Source organism: Erpetoichthys calabaricus, chromosome 1 (assembly GCF_900747795.2).
Source record: "Erpetoichthys calabaricus chromosome 1, fErpCal1.3, whole genome shotgun sequence".
Taxonomy (NCBI): domain Eukaryota; kingdom Metazoa; phylum Chordata; class Cladistia; order Polypteriformes; family Polypteridae; genus Erpetoichthys; species Erpetoichthys calabaricus.
In genome coordinates this window covers 54,618,053-54,635,978 of record NC_041394.2, presented here as the reverse complement: position 1 = coordinate 54,635,978, position 17,926 = coordinate 54,618,053, and the positions used below count along the sequence as shown (strand labels likewise).

General features: G+C 36.6%; 1 protein-coding gene across 1 annotated transcript in view; it reads left to right on the top strand.

Moving 5' to 3' along the window:
• Positions 1-208: 208 nt before the first annotated feature.
• usp39 (ubiquitin specific peptidase 39) overlaps positions 209-17,926 on the top strand; it is a 30,766-nt gene continuing 13,048 nt past the window's right edge. The window contains exons 1-9 of the mRNA XM_028799663.2: positions 209-405; positions 5,482-5,563; positions 5,887-5,981; positions 6,967-7,103; positions 7,580-7,732; positions 8,456-8,681; positions 9,053-9,127; positions 14,122-14,189; positions 14,489-14,677. Of these exons, the coding sequence (XP_028655496.1) occupies positions 357-405; positions 5,482-5,563; positions 5,887-5,981; positions 6,967-7,103; positions 7,580-7,732; positions 8,456-8,681; positions 9,053-9,127; positions 14,122-14,189; positions 14,489-14,677 (1,074 nt within the window). The 5' untranslated portion in view covers positions 209-356. The remainder of the gene's footprint in view (positions 406-5,481; positions 5,564-5,886; positions 5,982-6,966; positions 7,104-7,579; positions 7,733-8,455; positions 8,682-9,052; positions 9,128-14,121; positions 14,190-14,488; positions 14,678-17,926) is intronic.

Below are 17,926 nucleotides of genomic sequence, written 5' to 3'. Positions count from 1 at the left end.
TAAATGAAAGATACCCAGTACGTTTCGATCGCCTTTAAAAACCATTTTCTCTAACCCGTAATTGAAATTAGTCGCTTCATACACGGTGACACACAAAAAATCCCATGTTTTCGACAAGAGTTTCGTTATCAGCCGTAACCAAGTTTGTTCCTCACGGCGTTCTGTACTCCAGCAATGCTACGGCAAGGCCAACGAGGAAACTCCGGGTTATTATTTAGTTGGCTTTCTCGCAAGGGGTAGATTTACGTCTGTACGTAAAGCGTTGGAAACCTTTAGTTATTAAAATACCGGTATAGACACGCTTCGTTCGTTTTGATCATTTTGTGAAACCAGTAGATAAATATTATAGCAAGATAATGTCTATAAAAAGGGAGAGAATTTCAGATTATGAGGATGGAGAAGACGGTGAGTGATTTGACTTAATTCATTACAAACAAATATGCTTTACAGTAAACAGTTACAGACAGAGATTGGCATACTCTGAATAGATTTTCTTTCTTCCTCACACATATTTTTGTTTTATCTACATCCAACCATTCATTCCTGCCATGCAGTTGCAGCAGACACAGTATCTTTAATGTCACGACAAAAATGGGTGTGTAGTTCTTAAAAATTCGATAGATGGACATTACACCAAGAGCGTCTAATGTACATGTACGTACTCTTATACAAAATGTGGTTTATTGATCAGTGTTATTTACTGAACCCCCTCGGAACTTTCAGTTGTTTTCCAGCCCTCACAGATAATAAAAGTAGCCGTAACACGTAAGACACATTAATTAAAAAATAAATAAATGAATAAAATATATAGTACACGACTGTACTGCACCCTGCCTCTTTAATAAAATCATCTACAGCTTTCTTTCTGACAGAAATCATCATTCAATCCGAGTTGTTCAACAGGGTAATAAATTGCTCAGTCAGGGGTTAATACCGAAAATGCAGAGCCCCTTTAAATTAATTTTGGTTTTTTTTCCTGATCAGTTTGTCTTTTCTGTACCCATACTCCTGTAGTTTTTATTTTTGTAGCATTAAACATGCATAGACTAGTTACAAATCTTTAACACTAACATGATATCCCTGTGAAGATGCCAGTGTAAATGTACCTTTTAAACAATGTTTATTATTGTTATTATTATTTAATTTTAATACTTTTCATCTGCACTGTCCAAATTATGAATGAAAAACATGTTTACTTGCAGGTGATGTGGAAAAAACATTTTTTAAATTCTAAACCTAAAAAAAAATCGAAGTCTTTTCTGTAATACTAAAAAGGAAAAAGTTGAACAGCCTGTGTTTTAAGAAGTACAGTAAAAACGTGGAAAGTGGCACTGGCTGTATAATGTGCACATACAAGACACAGTTTGTCGATCTTATCTTAGGATAGCATGAGCATGAAAAAATGAAGCTGTCTTTTGCACAGATTACGTATACAACCAATAATGTTTGCAATGCAGAAATGATTGTGCTCAAATTTCCTGTTCATAATAAATCTATTATTAGTACATAATTATGGCAAAGTGAGTACTAGTAAATGCTGTTGTAATATGAAGTTGTACACTTGTAACTGGAAGAAAAGGCATAGTTACCAAAGCAAAGATTTAGTAAAGTCATCTGAGCTTATACACACATAACTGATGTAAAGGTCTTTTTATTAGACTGGTTTTGGATGATACCAGTAGAAGAAAACTTGCAGGAAGTACATACATTTACTACAGATATTGCTCAAAATTGTTGTAGTAGTAGTGATACTGGGCCTCATGTATAAACAGTTCATACACGCAAAAATATAGCATATGCCTGTTTCCACGCTCATGTTGAAATGTATGTGTGAAAACTAAACTTGGTGTAATGCCACACACATTTTCACAACAGCCTCAGGTCATGTGTACACGTGTTTCTGCTTGGTTTTGTAAACGGGCTGCACCAAGCGTCAAAACAGTGTTACTGTTTCTGTGTGGTCTACCTTTTTTTATATTCACATCCATGATGCAGGCTTTATCAAATACACCAAAATTAAATTGCGTATCATTTGCAAATTTCAAGCACTTGACTATAATCAATCTGTAACAATATAATGGTGCAAGGAATGTCCAAAATATTCCATTTATCATGGCTGTTTTAGTGTCATTAGAAGACATCGTAAATGGAAGAATTAGACAAGAGCGCTTATTTATTGGTGAAAATGTTGATGATGACTGGCTTCAAAGTCGATTTTGATTTCCAAGAGCTATCTTCTTGGAGCTGTGTGCTTTACAAAGGTAGACTTTGAGGAATTTGTGCTCTACCTGCTCCTTTGCAAGTTCTATCCACCCTCAGGTATTTAGCCACATGAGCTTTTCAGCATGAACTGGCTGACTGATCAGGTATTTCTCAGTCATCACTGAATCTCACCATGTCAGCTGTTTGCGATGGTATTATATGCTTTTCATCCAGATATTTAAGATTTCTTTACACTGTGGTTGAATGGGCAAACATCAAAGCACAATTTGGAGCAACATCCGTTTTTTGTACATTGCTATAAAGGCACCTTCAAAGAATGAATTTGCTTATGTAAATCCAAAGCAGGTAGCGCTGCTGTCTCGCAGTAAGGAGACCTGGGTTCGCTTCCCAGGTCCTCCCTGCATGGAGTTTGTATGTTCTCCCTGTGTCTGAGTGAGTTTCTTCCGGGTACTCCGGTTTCCTCCCACAGTCCAAAGACATGCAGGTTAGGTGCATTGGTGATTCTAAATTGTCCCAAGTGTGTGCTTGGTGTGTGTGTGTGTGTGTGCTCGTGCACGTGCACCTGCACCCGCACCCTACCCAGGGTTTGTGTCCTGCCTTGAGCCCTGTGTTGGCTGGGATTGGCTCCAGCAGACTCCCGTGACCCTGTAGTTAGGATATAGTGGTTTGGATAATGGATGGATAATTGTAGCAAATTGCTGCTCAAATGGTGTGAACCCCGGAATTCCGCTACTTCCTACAGTGGTGTTGGCATTCAGATGGTGGTCTGCGACTTCCATTTTCACGTTAACTTTGATATCTGACCACTTCTTTTTTTATTTTGGGCAATGTGCATCTCTCTGAACTTGAAATTTGAGTGCCTCCGCCACGCTGTGCCACTTCATCAATTTCCTTTTGTTGTTTATATAAGCTATCAAATAATATGTTTTTCCTTGCCTCCACTTCACTGAGCAGGACCTCCATTTCTTATTCACTGAAATTCTTCATTTTCCCATGCGCTTTTGCCATTGTCTTTTAACAAAAAACTGAATGGAAGGGGTATTTATATTGTTTTGTGTATTCAAATAGGTGAAATTCTGGGAGGAGTTCGGGTGGGGCTATTGGCTCGTGCATGTGTGTTAAAATTCATGTTGATTGGGATTTACCAAAGGAATGTGCTTACACACAGTTTAATGCATCTGCATTTTTCGTGTATACGCACATTTCTAGTTTTGTCTTGTGTATGTCACGTTTTAGTGTGACTTTTACACAAGGTGATATACATGGGGCCCACTGTAACATGTATTGAGTACAGTGAAATTTGTACTTGCATGTCTGAACAAATTCCACACATATCCACCCTCTGGTATGATGATAAACCAGTCACCTCAGGTTGCCACACCCACCGTATGACGAAACAGCTGTAGATCATGGTTGGCAACCCCCCAAGGCAGAAACACGGTCCAGTCCCACCACCCCCAGGTGTCTCCTTGGCCTGGTCTGTCCATTCAGGTCCTTAACAATGACGATTCTATGAGACAGTTCATCCGTGGAGAATCGCGCCACTTAGTCTTTGTCTCAGACCATATAGCAAAACAGGAAGCAGAAGGGCTCTAAAGACTTGGACCTTCGTCCTTTTGCAAAGATATCGGAGCATCACACTCCCCTTTCCAGCAATCTCATGACCCCCCCATGCTCTCCCAATTCATCTACTGACTTCATAGGAATAGTCAACAGAGACATGAATGTCGCTGCCAAGGTAAATAAATTTCTCGACAAAGTCAACACTCTCTCCACAGACAGACACACTGCTGATGGCTGTACCTAAGAGGTCATTAAAAGCCTGGATCTTTTTTTTTTTTATCCAGGACACTCGCATGCCCAGACACTCAGACTCCTCACTCAGTCTCTCGTGAGCCCTGATCAGAGTACATCAAGAAATTAATACCAACAATCAAGCTAATTCTTAAAAAAATATATAGATTGCCTACATATTATTTTTAGCAGCAGAAACTGCAAAGCCTATGACCGTCTTGCACCTCTTACTAAAATGAAACTTACTTTTTAACCCTTCTCTTTGGTCTGCTTTTTTATTTAGAAATCTAGATTAGTCGCACCGTATCTTTTAATTAGTTTAGTCATGGCCATTTTAATTTTCCAAAAAGGAGAGAACTACACACTAACAAGTAATTTCTCATCCAAAATACTTGCAACATTTTATACAGCATTGATTCAAATGTTTTACCTCCAGGTGTCTAGATATATTTGTATTCAAATATGAAATAACAAGATATTTGTGAGACACTGCTGTGAACCATAAAGCATACTTAACATGTACCTATCCACTGGAAGGGAAAGATTCAATTAGCCGGATCCTGTTGTTGAAACGGAGAATGTTACCTGTATTAATTACAGCCTGTAGTTTTTAAAGTGGAAGTACTGCACAAGAACTGATTTTTTGTTTTTCCTTTATTTAACTATTTTAAGTAACTTTTTTATATATATTACAGTTTTTAACATATGATTTCTATTATTTATATAGTCATATTGGATTAAATTGCAGGGGGTTCCAGGCAGGCTTTTAATATGTGGTTCTGCTGTTTATAAATTTTGTAAATTTCTAATTTTTATTTTTTTTAAAATTTTGACTATTTTGTTTGTGTTTAATGCACTGAAGTGTAACGAGTTTCATTAATGTTTATTTCAGATTTCTTTGTTTTGGAGTACTGAGAGAATACTAGAGTTGTTTCAGCCTTTTGTTTAATTGTATTAAATGTTGATGAGCACATTATAGTTTAGAGAAGGTTGTATTTGCATGTTTGTGCAAGATGAAGAAATAGATAAATGTTAATTCCTTGGTAAAAGACTTAAAAGTAAGTTTATCATCGTAACTTTTTCATTGTCTATAGTACAGAGCACACAATGATAATTTGTCTACTGTTTTAAATGAACCTTGGTATTAAAATCATCTCAGAAAGGCTAGCAGTCTGTAGCATTCTACATCATATTGTATTTTGATATCTGTCTTATTTTGTCTTTTTGAGATAATAAATATTGCTGCTGATTAATAAATAACATTGCTTTTCCCATGTTGAATGCAGAATTAAAGGTAATTTAGTTTTAGAGTTGAATGCAAAATTATTATTTATAATTGTACTGTTCATACTGTGAAATATGAAGGAGTATCAGTTTTTTGGATCTTTAATGTTTAATGCAGTTTCTTCATTAAGCAATAAATATACACAAACATGGCTCTTCTCTTTTCTTTTTTTACTAAAGTCCCAGTAAAATTTGTGAGATCCCATCCTGAACAAACTGACCGACGCAGTAGACACTGTCCGTACTTGGATACCATCAACAGGTACTTGCAGTAAATTTGTTTTTTTCCCTCACTAGCTAATTCAAGTGTAACTCCTTTCCCAGCAACATTAACTTGAAATGTCTAGGATTATTTGATGTCTTTTGTTAATGATTCTCTATAACTATGCTTTTTGTATTATGAAATATTTAAATACAGTGTTTTATTGTTACCCAAAATGTTTATTTCCATTTGATATTTTTAAATTGCCTTTCAAGTCTTTGTTCTATGTGATGTACAGTATATTCTGTATTGGATCTTTCTGTGTAGTCTGTGACAAGAAAGCCTAAGGGGAAATTGTTTTTGACCTTTCCATTTCCTAACAGGAGTGTATTGGATTTCGACTTTGAAAAATTATGCTCCGTGTCTCTCTCTCACATCAATGTATATGCTTGTCTGATATGTGGGAAATATTTCCAAGGTATGTATTTTGTAGCATTCGTGGCATTAATAAGATTGGATTTAGGATGATAATTTGATTTATTTTTCTTTTTATAACAAATTAATAAAGCATTACAGTGTATTAGTTTAGGCCAGGAAAAATTAGCCTTTGCTGTAGAGTTTGAATAGAGAAAAATTTTTTTATAGCTCAAACACACCCTTTTCTACAATATTCATATATTCAAGTCACGAATGTTATTTTTCTAAAGTGAAATATGTAGCAGCTTCATGCATTCTTTACATAAAGAATATATTTCTACATTAAAAGTTAAATGTAAATAAAGACTGTTACTGGAAAAAAAAATCACATTCGTTTCTCCCATCATTTTTATCTAATTATGGTTTGCACAGTCCTTATTTTATTTGAATTTATTGAAAATGTATTTATATGAGCTGCACTTAATCATTTTCTATGCAACTGAAATTATTTTGGTAATATGGTAATAAATTATTTTACTTTATTTCACTAACATTAGTAGAATAAAATTTAACAGAAAATTTTGCCAAAACTTTCTTACATTGAAAACACCTTTGGCTGTAAAGAACACATAATTGTTTGATACACTAATATTTATTGTACTTCTTATTAATGTTCTGCAAAAGGGACAACGGCATCCTGTTAGCATTACTTAAAGAGAGGCACCAAAATCTCTATATAATACTATCCAGCTGAGCTAGACCAGTATTGGAATTTGAGTCTCTATAAGGTGACATGTTCCATGGTTTAGTGAGCCTAGGTTTTTGGTAAGTGGTACAGTTTGTACATTGATTCACATCAAGAGCAACATAAATATTTATATAAATTGAAGTCGGAAGAAAATGAGGGAAAAATCTAGAAAAGGAAATGGAGATGAACTATTCATTTAAATTATAAAATCTTAGTTGTTTGAAGTTTGACACTAGCTTCTGCATCACTGTTGATTTGTTCCTTTTATTTGGATGTTTTTCAAACCCTTTTTTTTCAGGACGTGGTTTGAAGTCTCATGCCTACACACACAGTGTTCAGTTCACCCATCACGTGTTCCTCAACTTGCACACACTTAAGTTCTATTGTTTGCCAGATAACTATGAAATCATTGACTCATCCTTGGAAGATATTACGGTACGTAAATATTCCCTGCTGTTTTTTCTTTCCGTTTACCTTAAAATAAATATTTTGTTATAGAACATCTTGTATGATGAAAATATAGGCAGTGTTTAAATATAAAAACCCTTGGGGGCATGGTTCAAGTTCTGGTATCAAAGTAAATACTAATGTATATTAAGATAGAGCAGTACAGTAGTGTACTGCTTAGTGATGCTATTGGTTTATGAATCCCGTGTCCTGGAGACCTTTGGGCACCTCCAAAGGAATGTACATTGGGTTAATTGATGATAGTAAATCGGCCTCCTATAAGTGTTTGATGGGCTGGTAGCTTGTCCAGTGCTGTTTCCTGTCTTGCTCCCAGTGTTGCCAAGATAAAGCTCCTCTCCTTTGCAACGCTGAATTGTATTATGTGGGTTAGAGAATGTTGTGTGTTAAGATAAAAAAAAAACTGTAGGTGAATCTGTATTTTTATTTTCTTTTTTTTTCTCAAGTATGTTTTGAAGCCTACTTTTACAAAACAGCACATTGCCAATTTGGACAAACAAGGAAGGCTGTATCGTGCTTATGATGGTACTACATACCTTCCAGGAATTGTGGGTTTGAATAATATTAAAGCCAATGACTATGCCAATGTGGTTCTGCAGGTGAGCACATTTTCTTTTTATTATTTTGTAACTTTTAAACAGTAAAACAGATATTTAATGATGCAATTTAAACAAGCAATTTACCTATTTTAACTTATTTATTGTAAATCATAATCTCTGCTGATGTCCAAAATCATTTTTCATCTGTAGTGTGGATTTTTTAATGCTTATAAGTTGTGGCTTCAAGCTGGAACACTCGTTTGTCCTTTCTCTGAATAGCTTAAAACAAGCTGTCAGTTAGAGAAATTCAGCAGTATGTATTGGTAATCTACTTAGTTCAACACCTATCTGAGATGGATAAAGTGATTCTGCATTGGACAGCCATGGTGTGTGCTATCATGCCTGAAGATAAAACATTCCTTGAGAGTATGGACATCAACATTATGGTTATGTTTATTTTATTGTAAATGCCAGTAGTAATTGTTTGAACAAGCAATATTTTAGTGAGTATGTGTGGTGCTGCTCTAAGTTACACCAATTCAAAATGTATGCATTTTACAGGATAATAACTGTCAATGTATACATAGCATGCTGTGATGCTAGTAGTATTTATTAGAAGTGCAATGTAGATTTTATCATAATTCCATTTATCTTGATTTATATTATTTAATAAAAATAGAATACTGCAGTCTAACTACTTCAAGAAGTCAATAACATATAAGTTCAGGACAACAGTGCAGTACTAATTTCTTTTTTGTTTCTTGGTTGCTGTTTCCTGAATAGGCTCTCTCAAATGTACCACCACTGCGTAACTACTTTCTGGAGGAGGAGAATTACCAGTCTATTAAGCGACCACCAGGAGACATAATGTTTTTGTTAGTACAGCGTTTTGGGGAGTTAATGAGAAAATTGTGGAACCCACGTAACTTCAAGGCTCATGTCTCACCTCATGAAATGCTTCAGGCTGTTGTTTTGTGCAGTAAGAAAAACTTTCAGATCACCAAGCAAGGTATATTATATTTTTTGCCAAATTATAATGCAATAAAAGGTGTGAAAGGCAACTATCTTTTAAAATGTTTTTGATTTTTAATGCTGGGGTAATTTCTGCTGAGGCATATTGGACAATAAGTTTTTTTGCAGGTTTATTTTTCTCCTAGAAAAGTGACTTTTCATGCACTGTTCACTAATAATGTCTTTTTCATTTTAACTCCTTAAGAAGTTTATTTTCGATAAACTTTAACCTTATTGGTATTGAAAATTAATAACATTTTATTTAACCTTGGCAATTTTGGCAATAGAATATGGAAAATACAGTAAGAATGACATGTTTTGTAAATCTTTATCTTGTGTTCATTTTTTGGTACCTTATGTTTCTTCAAGGTGATGCTGTGGATTTCCTTTCCTGGTTTTTAAATGCTTTACATGGAGCATTAGGAGGCACAAGAAAGAAAGCATGTAAGTTGCATTTTCAGTGTTAATGAGAATTTTATTATGTGCAGTATAAATATAACATTTCTGTTATTGTGTTTCAAAGATAAGGAAATTAAGCTATGAAGCTTAAAATGATGATATCAAAATAATCTGTAAAATTATTAAACCTAACCTTTTACTTCCATGTACTGTAAATGGAAGCTTGGTGATGGGCTGAAAAATATACTATTTAGTTAAGTTGAGAGTCTGAATCTGTGATGTTCAAAACATTGAGAAAAGCTGTTTTTAGCAGGACGTGTGTGTGTTTCTGTGGAAATCTATGTACAATGTTAACACCTGGAAAAATGGACTACAGTAATCCCTCGCTATATCGCGCTTCACCTTTCGCGGCTTCACTCCATCGCGGATTTTATATGTAAGCATATTTAAATATATATTGCGGATTTTTTGCTGGTTCGCGGATTTCTGCGGACAATGGGTCTTTTAATTTCTGGTACATGCTTCCTCAGTTGGTTTGCCCAGTTGATTTCATACAAGGGACGCTATTGGCAGATGGCTGAGAAGCTACCCAACTTACTTTTCTCTGTCTCTTGCGCTGACTTTCTCTGATCCTGACGTAGGGGGATTGAGCAGGGGGGCTGCTCGCACACCTAGACGATACGGACGCTCGTCTAAAAATGCTGAAAGATTATCTTCACGTTGCTATCTTTTGTGCAGCTGCTTCCTGAAACAACATGCTGCACGGTGCTTCGCATACTTAAAAGCTCGAAGGGCACGTATTGATTTTTGATTGAAAAACAAACTCTGTCTCTCTCTATCTCTCTCTTTCTCTTTCTCTGCTCCTGACGGAGGGGGTGTGAGCTGCCACCTTCAACAGCTTTGTGCCGCGGTGCTTCGCATACTTAAAAGCCAAACAGCCCTATTGATTTGTTTGCTTTTGTCTATCTCTGTGACATTATCTGCTCCTGACACGCACTCCTTTGAAGAGGAAGATATGTTTGCATTCTTTTAATTGTGAGACGGAACTGTCATCTCTGTCTTGTCATGGAGCACAGTTTAAACTTTTGAAAAAGAGACAAATGTTTGTTTGCAGTGTTTGAATAACGTTCCTGTCTCTCTACAACCTCCTGTGTTTCTGCGCAAATCTGTGACCCAAGCATGACAATATAAAAATAACCATATAAACATATGGTTTCTACTTCGCGGATTTTCTTATTTCGCGGGTGGCTCTGGAACGCAACCCCCGCGATGGAGGAGGGATTACTGTAATCTTTTTCAAGCAAGTGGCATTGCATTTGTTTTGTTATAGCCCCCAAGCCTATTATTTTTCATTTTAGTCTGGTTCAGTACATATCTCCATATCCCTCAAAAACAGTTTGACCTATGTGCAACAATAACCACCATAGAAATTGTTTAATTTAACCAGAATGTTTTCAGTCTGCTTCATTTAGTCATAGAACCGTTAAACTGATTTGTAAAAAGTTTGCAAAAATAGCAGTTTTTTGAGATTTATTTAAGTATACATGTATGCACACACAAAGACACATGCATGTACGTTTACAAGACATTAAGGCACTCCTGTTCCAGTCAGTGTCTCTGTGCACCTTGTTTACTTTATTTAACACCTGGGGCCTCATGTATAACTCTGTACGTAGATCTCACACTATAACATGGCGTAAGCACAAAAGCGGGAATGTGCGTACGCACAGAAAAATCCTGATGCAGGAATCTGTACGTACACAAACTTCCACGTTCTTCCGCTACATAAATCCCGATCAGCGTGGAAAGTAACGCACGTGCACGCGCCTTCTGTCCCGCCCCAACTCCTCCCAGAATTACGCCTCTTTGAATATGCAAATCAATATAAATAGCCTTCTGTGAAAAGACAATGGGAAAAGCACGGGGGAAAATATAAGAATTTTAACGAATACCAAGTGGAGGCAAAGGAAAAACGTACTATTTGTTGGTTTAAACAGTGGTATAATCAACAAAAGGAAGTTGATCGAGTGACAGAGTGTCGGAGAAACTCGAAGGCTCAAGTTCACAAAGTCGCACAGTGCCCGAAATAAAAAAGAAATCACATAGCAAAGGCGCCGTGAAAAGGCGAGTCGTAGCCCACCGTCTGAGTGTCATATGAAAGCTTATTAGGGTACAGACAAAAAAAAATAGGCACACAGTGGGGAAAAAAACACGAAATGTCAACTTTAATCTCGAAATTTCCACTTTAATCACGTAGTTTATTTTGCCATTAAAGTAGAACATCATAAACTTCATCTTAAAATCGTTTAATTTACTAGTTTCTCAAATCCCATTGTAACTAAAGTAGCATGTTAAATGCTTTGTTCTGTATTTGATCTTCTATGTGCTCTATGTGTGTGAATCACTACCTGCTTCTTAAATGAGCTTTCTCTTTCTCTGACAGGACACATAATCCATTACATTCGTGATATTACAGCTCTCTGAATAATTAAAATACTGAGATGTACACGTGATATCTTTTTCATGATGATAGGAATGAAAGCATGTTATTAAACATGGTGGCGCAGTGCTTGTTCATGTCTCACGCAAGAGGCTTGCTGCGCCATGCGCGACCTTCAATGAAATAATTTATCACGGCAGTACTGTCTCTTTCAAACGTACTAACCTCCAGTTCCTGCCCTTACTTTTCTTTCTCCAAAAACCCAATCGCCACACAATCAGCTCTGTAATAGACATGAAGCCATTTGTAAGCTTAAAACGCTGATTCTTCAAAACTTTTAAGGAACATTGAAATATCTTCATAGTACATGTTTAATTGTTCTATCTGTCTATCCTTCCAGTGTCGTGTCAGCACCAGTAACAATACAACGCAATACAGGAACAATCCCTGAGCTAGCTAGCTCTGCGGCACCGTGTCCTCACATGTTTAATTATTAACAATACAGATTATTTAAATGAAGTTAAAGTTTTATCTATATAATCAACATATTTTGCTGCATTTCATCTTAAAAATGATATTGTCATCATACGTAAATATGCACTTTATAAAGTGGCGCAGGTTGTGCAATATTATAACTGTAGTGAAAGTTTACAGTGAGGTGATTGAACTTATAAGTCCAAACAGTTCTACAAGGAGCATTTGATGGACTGATTGAGTGCGTTTATAGTTCTTGTGATGAAATTTTTTCTAAACCGCGAAGTCCGTACAGGGAAGTCTCTGAAGCATTTTGCCGTGGCTCAGGCAGCGTCTGCTTCATGCTGTGTACCGATACTTTTCTTTCCGATCAGCTGCTGCTGTGATTCCCCACTCAGATACAGTGATATAAATACTCCGAGTGGTGCAGTGAGAGTAATATGGAAAAATGATCTGCTTAGGCAATCCTTAACGGGAGCAGCTGAAAGAAGAAGAAGATGCATTGAGAGTAACAACGCTAAAGCAGTTATGGTAATTGGAATACTATGGCTATTCTCTGGACCATTATATTGCTGCAGGTTAATTACAATCAGATGCATTACACTAATAAACAATATGCAGTTAGTTTCAGTGTCTTTATAAAGCCGCGTCAGGAATGTGGGTCTAAGAAAGAAAGGGTGATCACACAGGAACAGTAGCACTGCTTTGACGCTGGGTGCCGCCAGTCTGCAAAACTGAGTGGAGAAATTGTGTACGCCATGGTATGAGGTACCGTGGAAATGTGCGTGGCTTTACGCCAAGTTTAGGTTTTATACATCGCGATTTGAGCATGGAAACATTCGTACGCAACATTTCTGTGCATACGCACCGTTTATACATGAGGCCTCAGGTGTTTAGTTTTAAACTAAATATTAAATTGTTCATTTCATTCAATTTCCTGTTCAATTACTCTGCATTTATTTTTGTATAAAATAATATAAGTGTACTTGATTATATATTATTGTAGAGTACAATTATTGTATTATATTGTAAAATCTTCAACTGGGTGATTTCCTACTTTGTTAATAAACTGAAATTTAAATGGAAGTACTGTATGAACTAGTCCATTTTGATTTCTTGTAAGTGTTGACATGTAGTTGACATAGTCATTCTTTTAAAAGACTGCAAAACAAAGGGTGAGGATAATAAACTTTGCTTTTAGTGCAACAGATGAAGGTTATTTTTTATGATACTATCTAAAATAGCATTGTTCATCTGCAGTTTATCAGCAGATAATTTACTTTTTTAATTCCCCTTCATTGTATTATTGTAAATTTTCCTTTGTAGAAAAAATATACTTTTATTACCTTCCAGCAAAAGAGCATATATTAAGATGCAAAAACATAGCATATATTAAGAAGCAAAAACTATAAAAGAGAAGTAAACTCACATGTTATTAGAAAGTAGTAACTAGCCCAGTCACACATTTATTTTTATGTTTGAAAGTGTGATCTCTAGTATACTGTACTTTTTATTATTCCTTGTTATTCCAGTCATTGATCAGGTTAAGTTCTCATCACATTTTGTTTTCTAAATTTATCATTTACCATTTAAAATAAAACAAAATGCATCAGAATCTGAACAGCCCAAGCTGAACAAAAAAAACAAACATATTTTGCCTTTTTTCTTCTTATGCATGCAAATGACATGCTGCAAAAAGCATATAATACTGATTGTCATTTGATATTCTAAGCTTGTAATGTATGATGTGCATGCAGGAGGACATTGACACTGTGTTTTTTTTTTTTTTAATGATAATTTGATGACACATTCTTAATTAACCTGATTTAAAGCTCAAAATGTGCTACTAATTCATGCTAGCATTTTGTACATGACTGTCTAATGGGAGTTCAAAACTTGATATCTTCGTATTAACAGGAATTGCTTAATTTTGTCCTTTCAGTTCATAATAAAATAAAAATTGTGAATGTACCAGCCAGCTTTTGAGGCACTAAATGCTGGTTGAACAATTGAGGAGCACAGATTAATATATTCCTGTTTTCCTTTATAAATAATAATTAAATTGGTGAATACTTTAAAAGAGATTTTCCTTTTATTTATTTATTTATTTTTTTGTTCATCATAGCAATTGTCACAAAGGTGTTCCAGGGGTCAATGCGCATATTTTGCAAAAAACTACCTCACCCAGATTTGGTAAGTAATGAATCACAATTCTTTAAGAAGACTGATGCTTTCTTAAAAAGTTATAATATTTAGTCAGATGTATGGTTTAGCTGCACAAACAAACTGAATCAGTTTGAGTTTATTTATTTATTTATTTTACTGCTATGTTGATAAATTATAGATGCACTTTAAGCATACTGTTTGTTTGAGGGCATTGATAAGGTAGTGCTACAAGCCTAGCTTAATGTTAGAACAATTTAACTTTGACACACAAAGTAATGTTTCTGTTTTCATGTTTCTAAGTATTTATAACCATTCTCTGTTTTCAGCCTGCTGAAGAAAAAGAGGCATTGTTGGCAAATGAAGAATATCAGGAGAAAATGTCAGAGTCCTCCTTTTTGTATTTGACTCTTGACCTTCCTACAGCACCCCTGTACAAAGATGAGAAGGAGCAACTTATCATTCCACAAGTTCCGCTTTTTAATATTTTGGCCAAATTTAATGGACTTACTGAAAAGGTGTGTGAACTAATTTTCAATAATTCTAATTTTTCCTGTCGCCTCTGATACCCACCGTTACACACAGTTAAAGTTAAGTTCGATGAAATGGTTGAAAGTATTATAAAATAGTATTTTCAATAGTTTGATTAAACTTAGACTTTTAAAATTTCAATAATTAATACGTTTCTGTGCAATAGTTGTGATTTATTTTAATACTGATACATCATTTAGGACTTTATTTCATACAACCTTCGTTAAGCTTGAGTAGGTAAATTATGTAGTAATTAATTAATTATAGTGCATCCGGAAAGTATTCACAGCGCATCACTTTTTCCACATTTTGTTATATTACAGCCTTATTCCAAAATGGATTAAATTCATTTTTTTCCTCAGAATTCTACACACAATACCCCATAATGACAACGTGAAAAAAGTTTACTTGAGGTTTTTGCAAATTTATTAAAAATAAAAAAACTGAGAAATCCCATGTACATAAGTATTCACTGCCTTTGCTCAATACTTTGTCGATGCACCTTTGGCAGCAATTACAGACTCAAGTCTTTTTGAATACGATGCCACAAGCTTGGCACACCTATCCTTGGCCAGTTTCGCCCATTCCTCTTTGCAGCACCTCTCAAGCTCCATCAGGTTGGATGGGAAGCGTCGGTGCACAGCCATTTTAAGATCTCTCCAGAGATGTTCAATCGGATTCAAGTCTGGGCTCTAGCTGGGCCACTCAAGGACATTCACAGAGTTGTCCTGAAGCCACTCCTTTGATATCTTGGCTGTGTGCTTAGGGTCGTTGTCCTGCTGAAAGATGAACCGTCGCCCCATTCTGAGGTCAAGAGCGCTCTGGAGCAGGTTTTCATCCAGGATGTCTCTGTACATTGCTGCACTCATCTTTCCCTTTATCCTGACCAGTCTCCCAGTCCCTGCCGCTGAAAAACATCCCCACAGCATGATGCTGCCACCACCATGCTTCACTGTAGGTAGGGTATTGGTCTGGTGATGAGCGGTGCCTGGTTTCCTCCAAACGTGACACCTGGCATTCACACCAAAGAGTTCAATCTTTGTCTCATCAGACCAGAGAATTTTCTTTCTCATGGTCTGAGAGTCCTTCAGGTACCTTTTGGCAAACTCCAGGTGGGCTGCCATGTGCCTTTTACTAAGGAGTGGCTTCCGTCTGGCCACTCTACCATACAGGCCTGATTGGTGGATTGCTGCAGAGATGGTTGTCCTTCTGGAAGGTTCTCCTCTCTCCACAGAGGACCTCTGGAGCGCTGACAGAGTGACCATCGGGTTCTTGGTCACCTCCCTGACTAAGGCCCTTCGCCCCCGATCGCTCAGTTTAGATGGCCGGCCAGCTCTAGGAAGAGTCCTGGTGGTTTTGAACTTCTTCCTCCTACGGATGATGGAGGCCACCGTGCTCATTGGGACCTTCAAAGCAGCAGAAATTTTTCTGTAACTTTCCCCAGACATGTGCCTTGAGACAATCCTATCTCTGAGGTCTACAGACAATTCCTTTGACTTCGTGCTTGGTTTGTGCTCTGACATGAACTGTCAACTATGGGACCTTATATAGACAGGTGTGTGCCTTTCCAAATCATGTCCAATCAACTGAATTTACCACAGGTCGACTCCAATTAAGCTGCAGAAACATCTCAAGGATGATCAGGGGAAACAGGATGCACCTGAGCTCAATTTTGAGCTTCATGGCAAAGGCTGTGAATACTTATGTACATGTGCTTTCTCAATTTTTTTATTTTTAATAAATTTGCAAAAACCTCAAGTAAACTTTTTTCATGTTGTCATTATGGGATGTTGTGTTTAGAATTCTGAGGAAAAAAATGAATTTAATCTATTTTGGAATAAGGCTGTAACATAACAAAATGTGGAAAAAGTGATGCGCTGTGAATACTTTCCGGATGCACTATATATTCATTCAACAGTGTTTACACTGTTTAGGGGCTCTATATCTGTAACCTAGGAAGTCAAACAATGTCAGATTCAAATTGTAAATACTAAATGATATATACAGTAATCCCTCCTCCATCGCGGGGGTTGCGTTCCAGAGCCACCCGCGAAATAGGAAAATCCGCGAAGTAGAAACCATATGTTTATATGGTTATTTTTAGAATGTCATGCTTGGGTCACAGTTTTGCGCAGAAACACAGGAGGTTGTAGAGAGACAGGAACGTTATTCAAACACTGCAAACAAACATTTGTCTCTTTTTCAAAAGTTTAAACTGTGCTCCATGACAAGACTGAGATGACAGTTCTGTCTCACAATTAAAAGAATGCAAACATATCTTCCTTTTCAAAGGAGTGCAAAGCAAGCAGTCAAAAAAAAAATCAATAGGGCTTTTTGGCTTTTAAGTATGCGAAGTACCGCCGGTACAAAGCTGTTGAAGGCGGCAGCTCACACCCCCTCTGTCAGGAGCAGGAAGAGACAGAGAGAGAGCCACAGAAAAACAAAGTCAAAAATCAATACGTGCCCTTTGAGCTTTTAAGTATGCGAAGCACTGTGCAGCATGTCCTTCAGGAAGCAGCTGCACACAGCCCTCCTGCTCACACACCCCTACGTCAGCGCAAGAGAGAGAGAGAGAGAGAGAAAGTAAGTTGGGTAGTTTCTCAGCCATCTGCCAATGGCGTCCCTTGTATGAAATCAACTGGGCAAACCAACTGAGGAAGCATGTGCCAGAAATTAAAAGACCCATTGTCCGCAGAAACCCGCGAAGCAGCAAAAATCCGCGATATATATTTAAATATGCTTACATATAAAATCCGCGATGGAGTGAAGCCGCGAAAGGAGAAGCGCGATATAGCGAGGGATCACTGTATTAGGGCTGGGCAAGTTAACATGTTATTATCATGTTAATGCATTAATTAACGCAGACAATTATTTTATCGCACGTTAATGCAGTTTTTGTTATTATTAGTATTATTATTATTTTGTAAGTCTTGGTCTCGCTAGCGATTGATAGAGATCAGTGATCTTCTTGTTACATTGCTTTTTGATACGCTTTTGCTAGAAGGAAAGTTAGCTTTGTTGATTTGACCTCAATTCCCTGCATGTGCATGAGTAGCAAAGAGCAAACAGCTTCTAAAATGGCATGTGGAGAGATACCAAAGTGATCAAAGCAAAACTTTTTTCATATTATCACTGAATTGGACTCTGATTTGTCGGACTTTGATTTTGATGCAAGTGATCTGGAAATGTAGATTGAAAACGAAAGTGAGGTACCACCATCAGCTGATCAGTCCTCA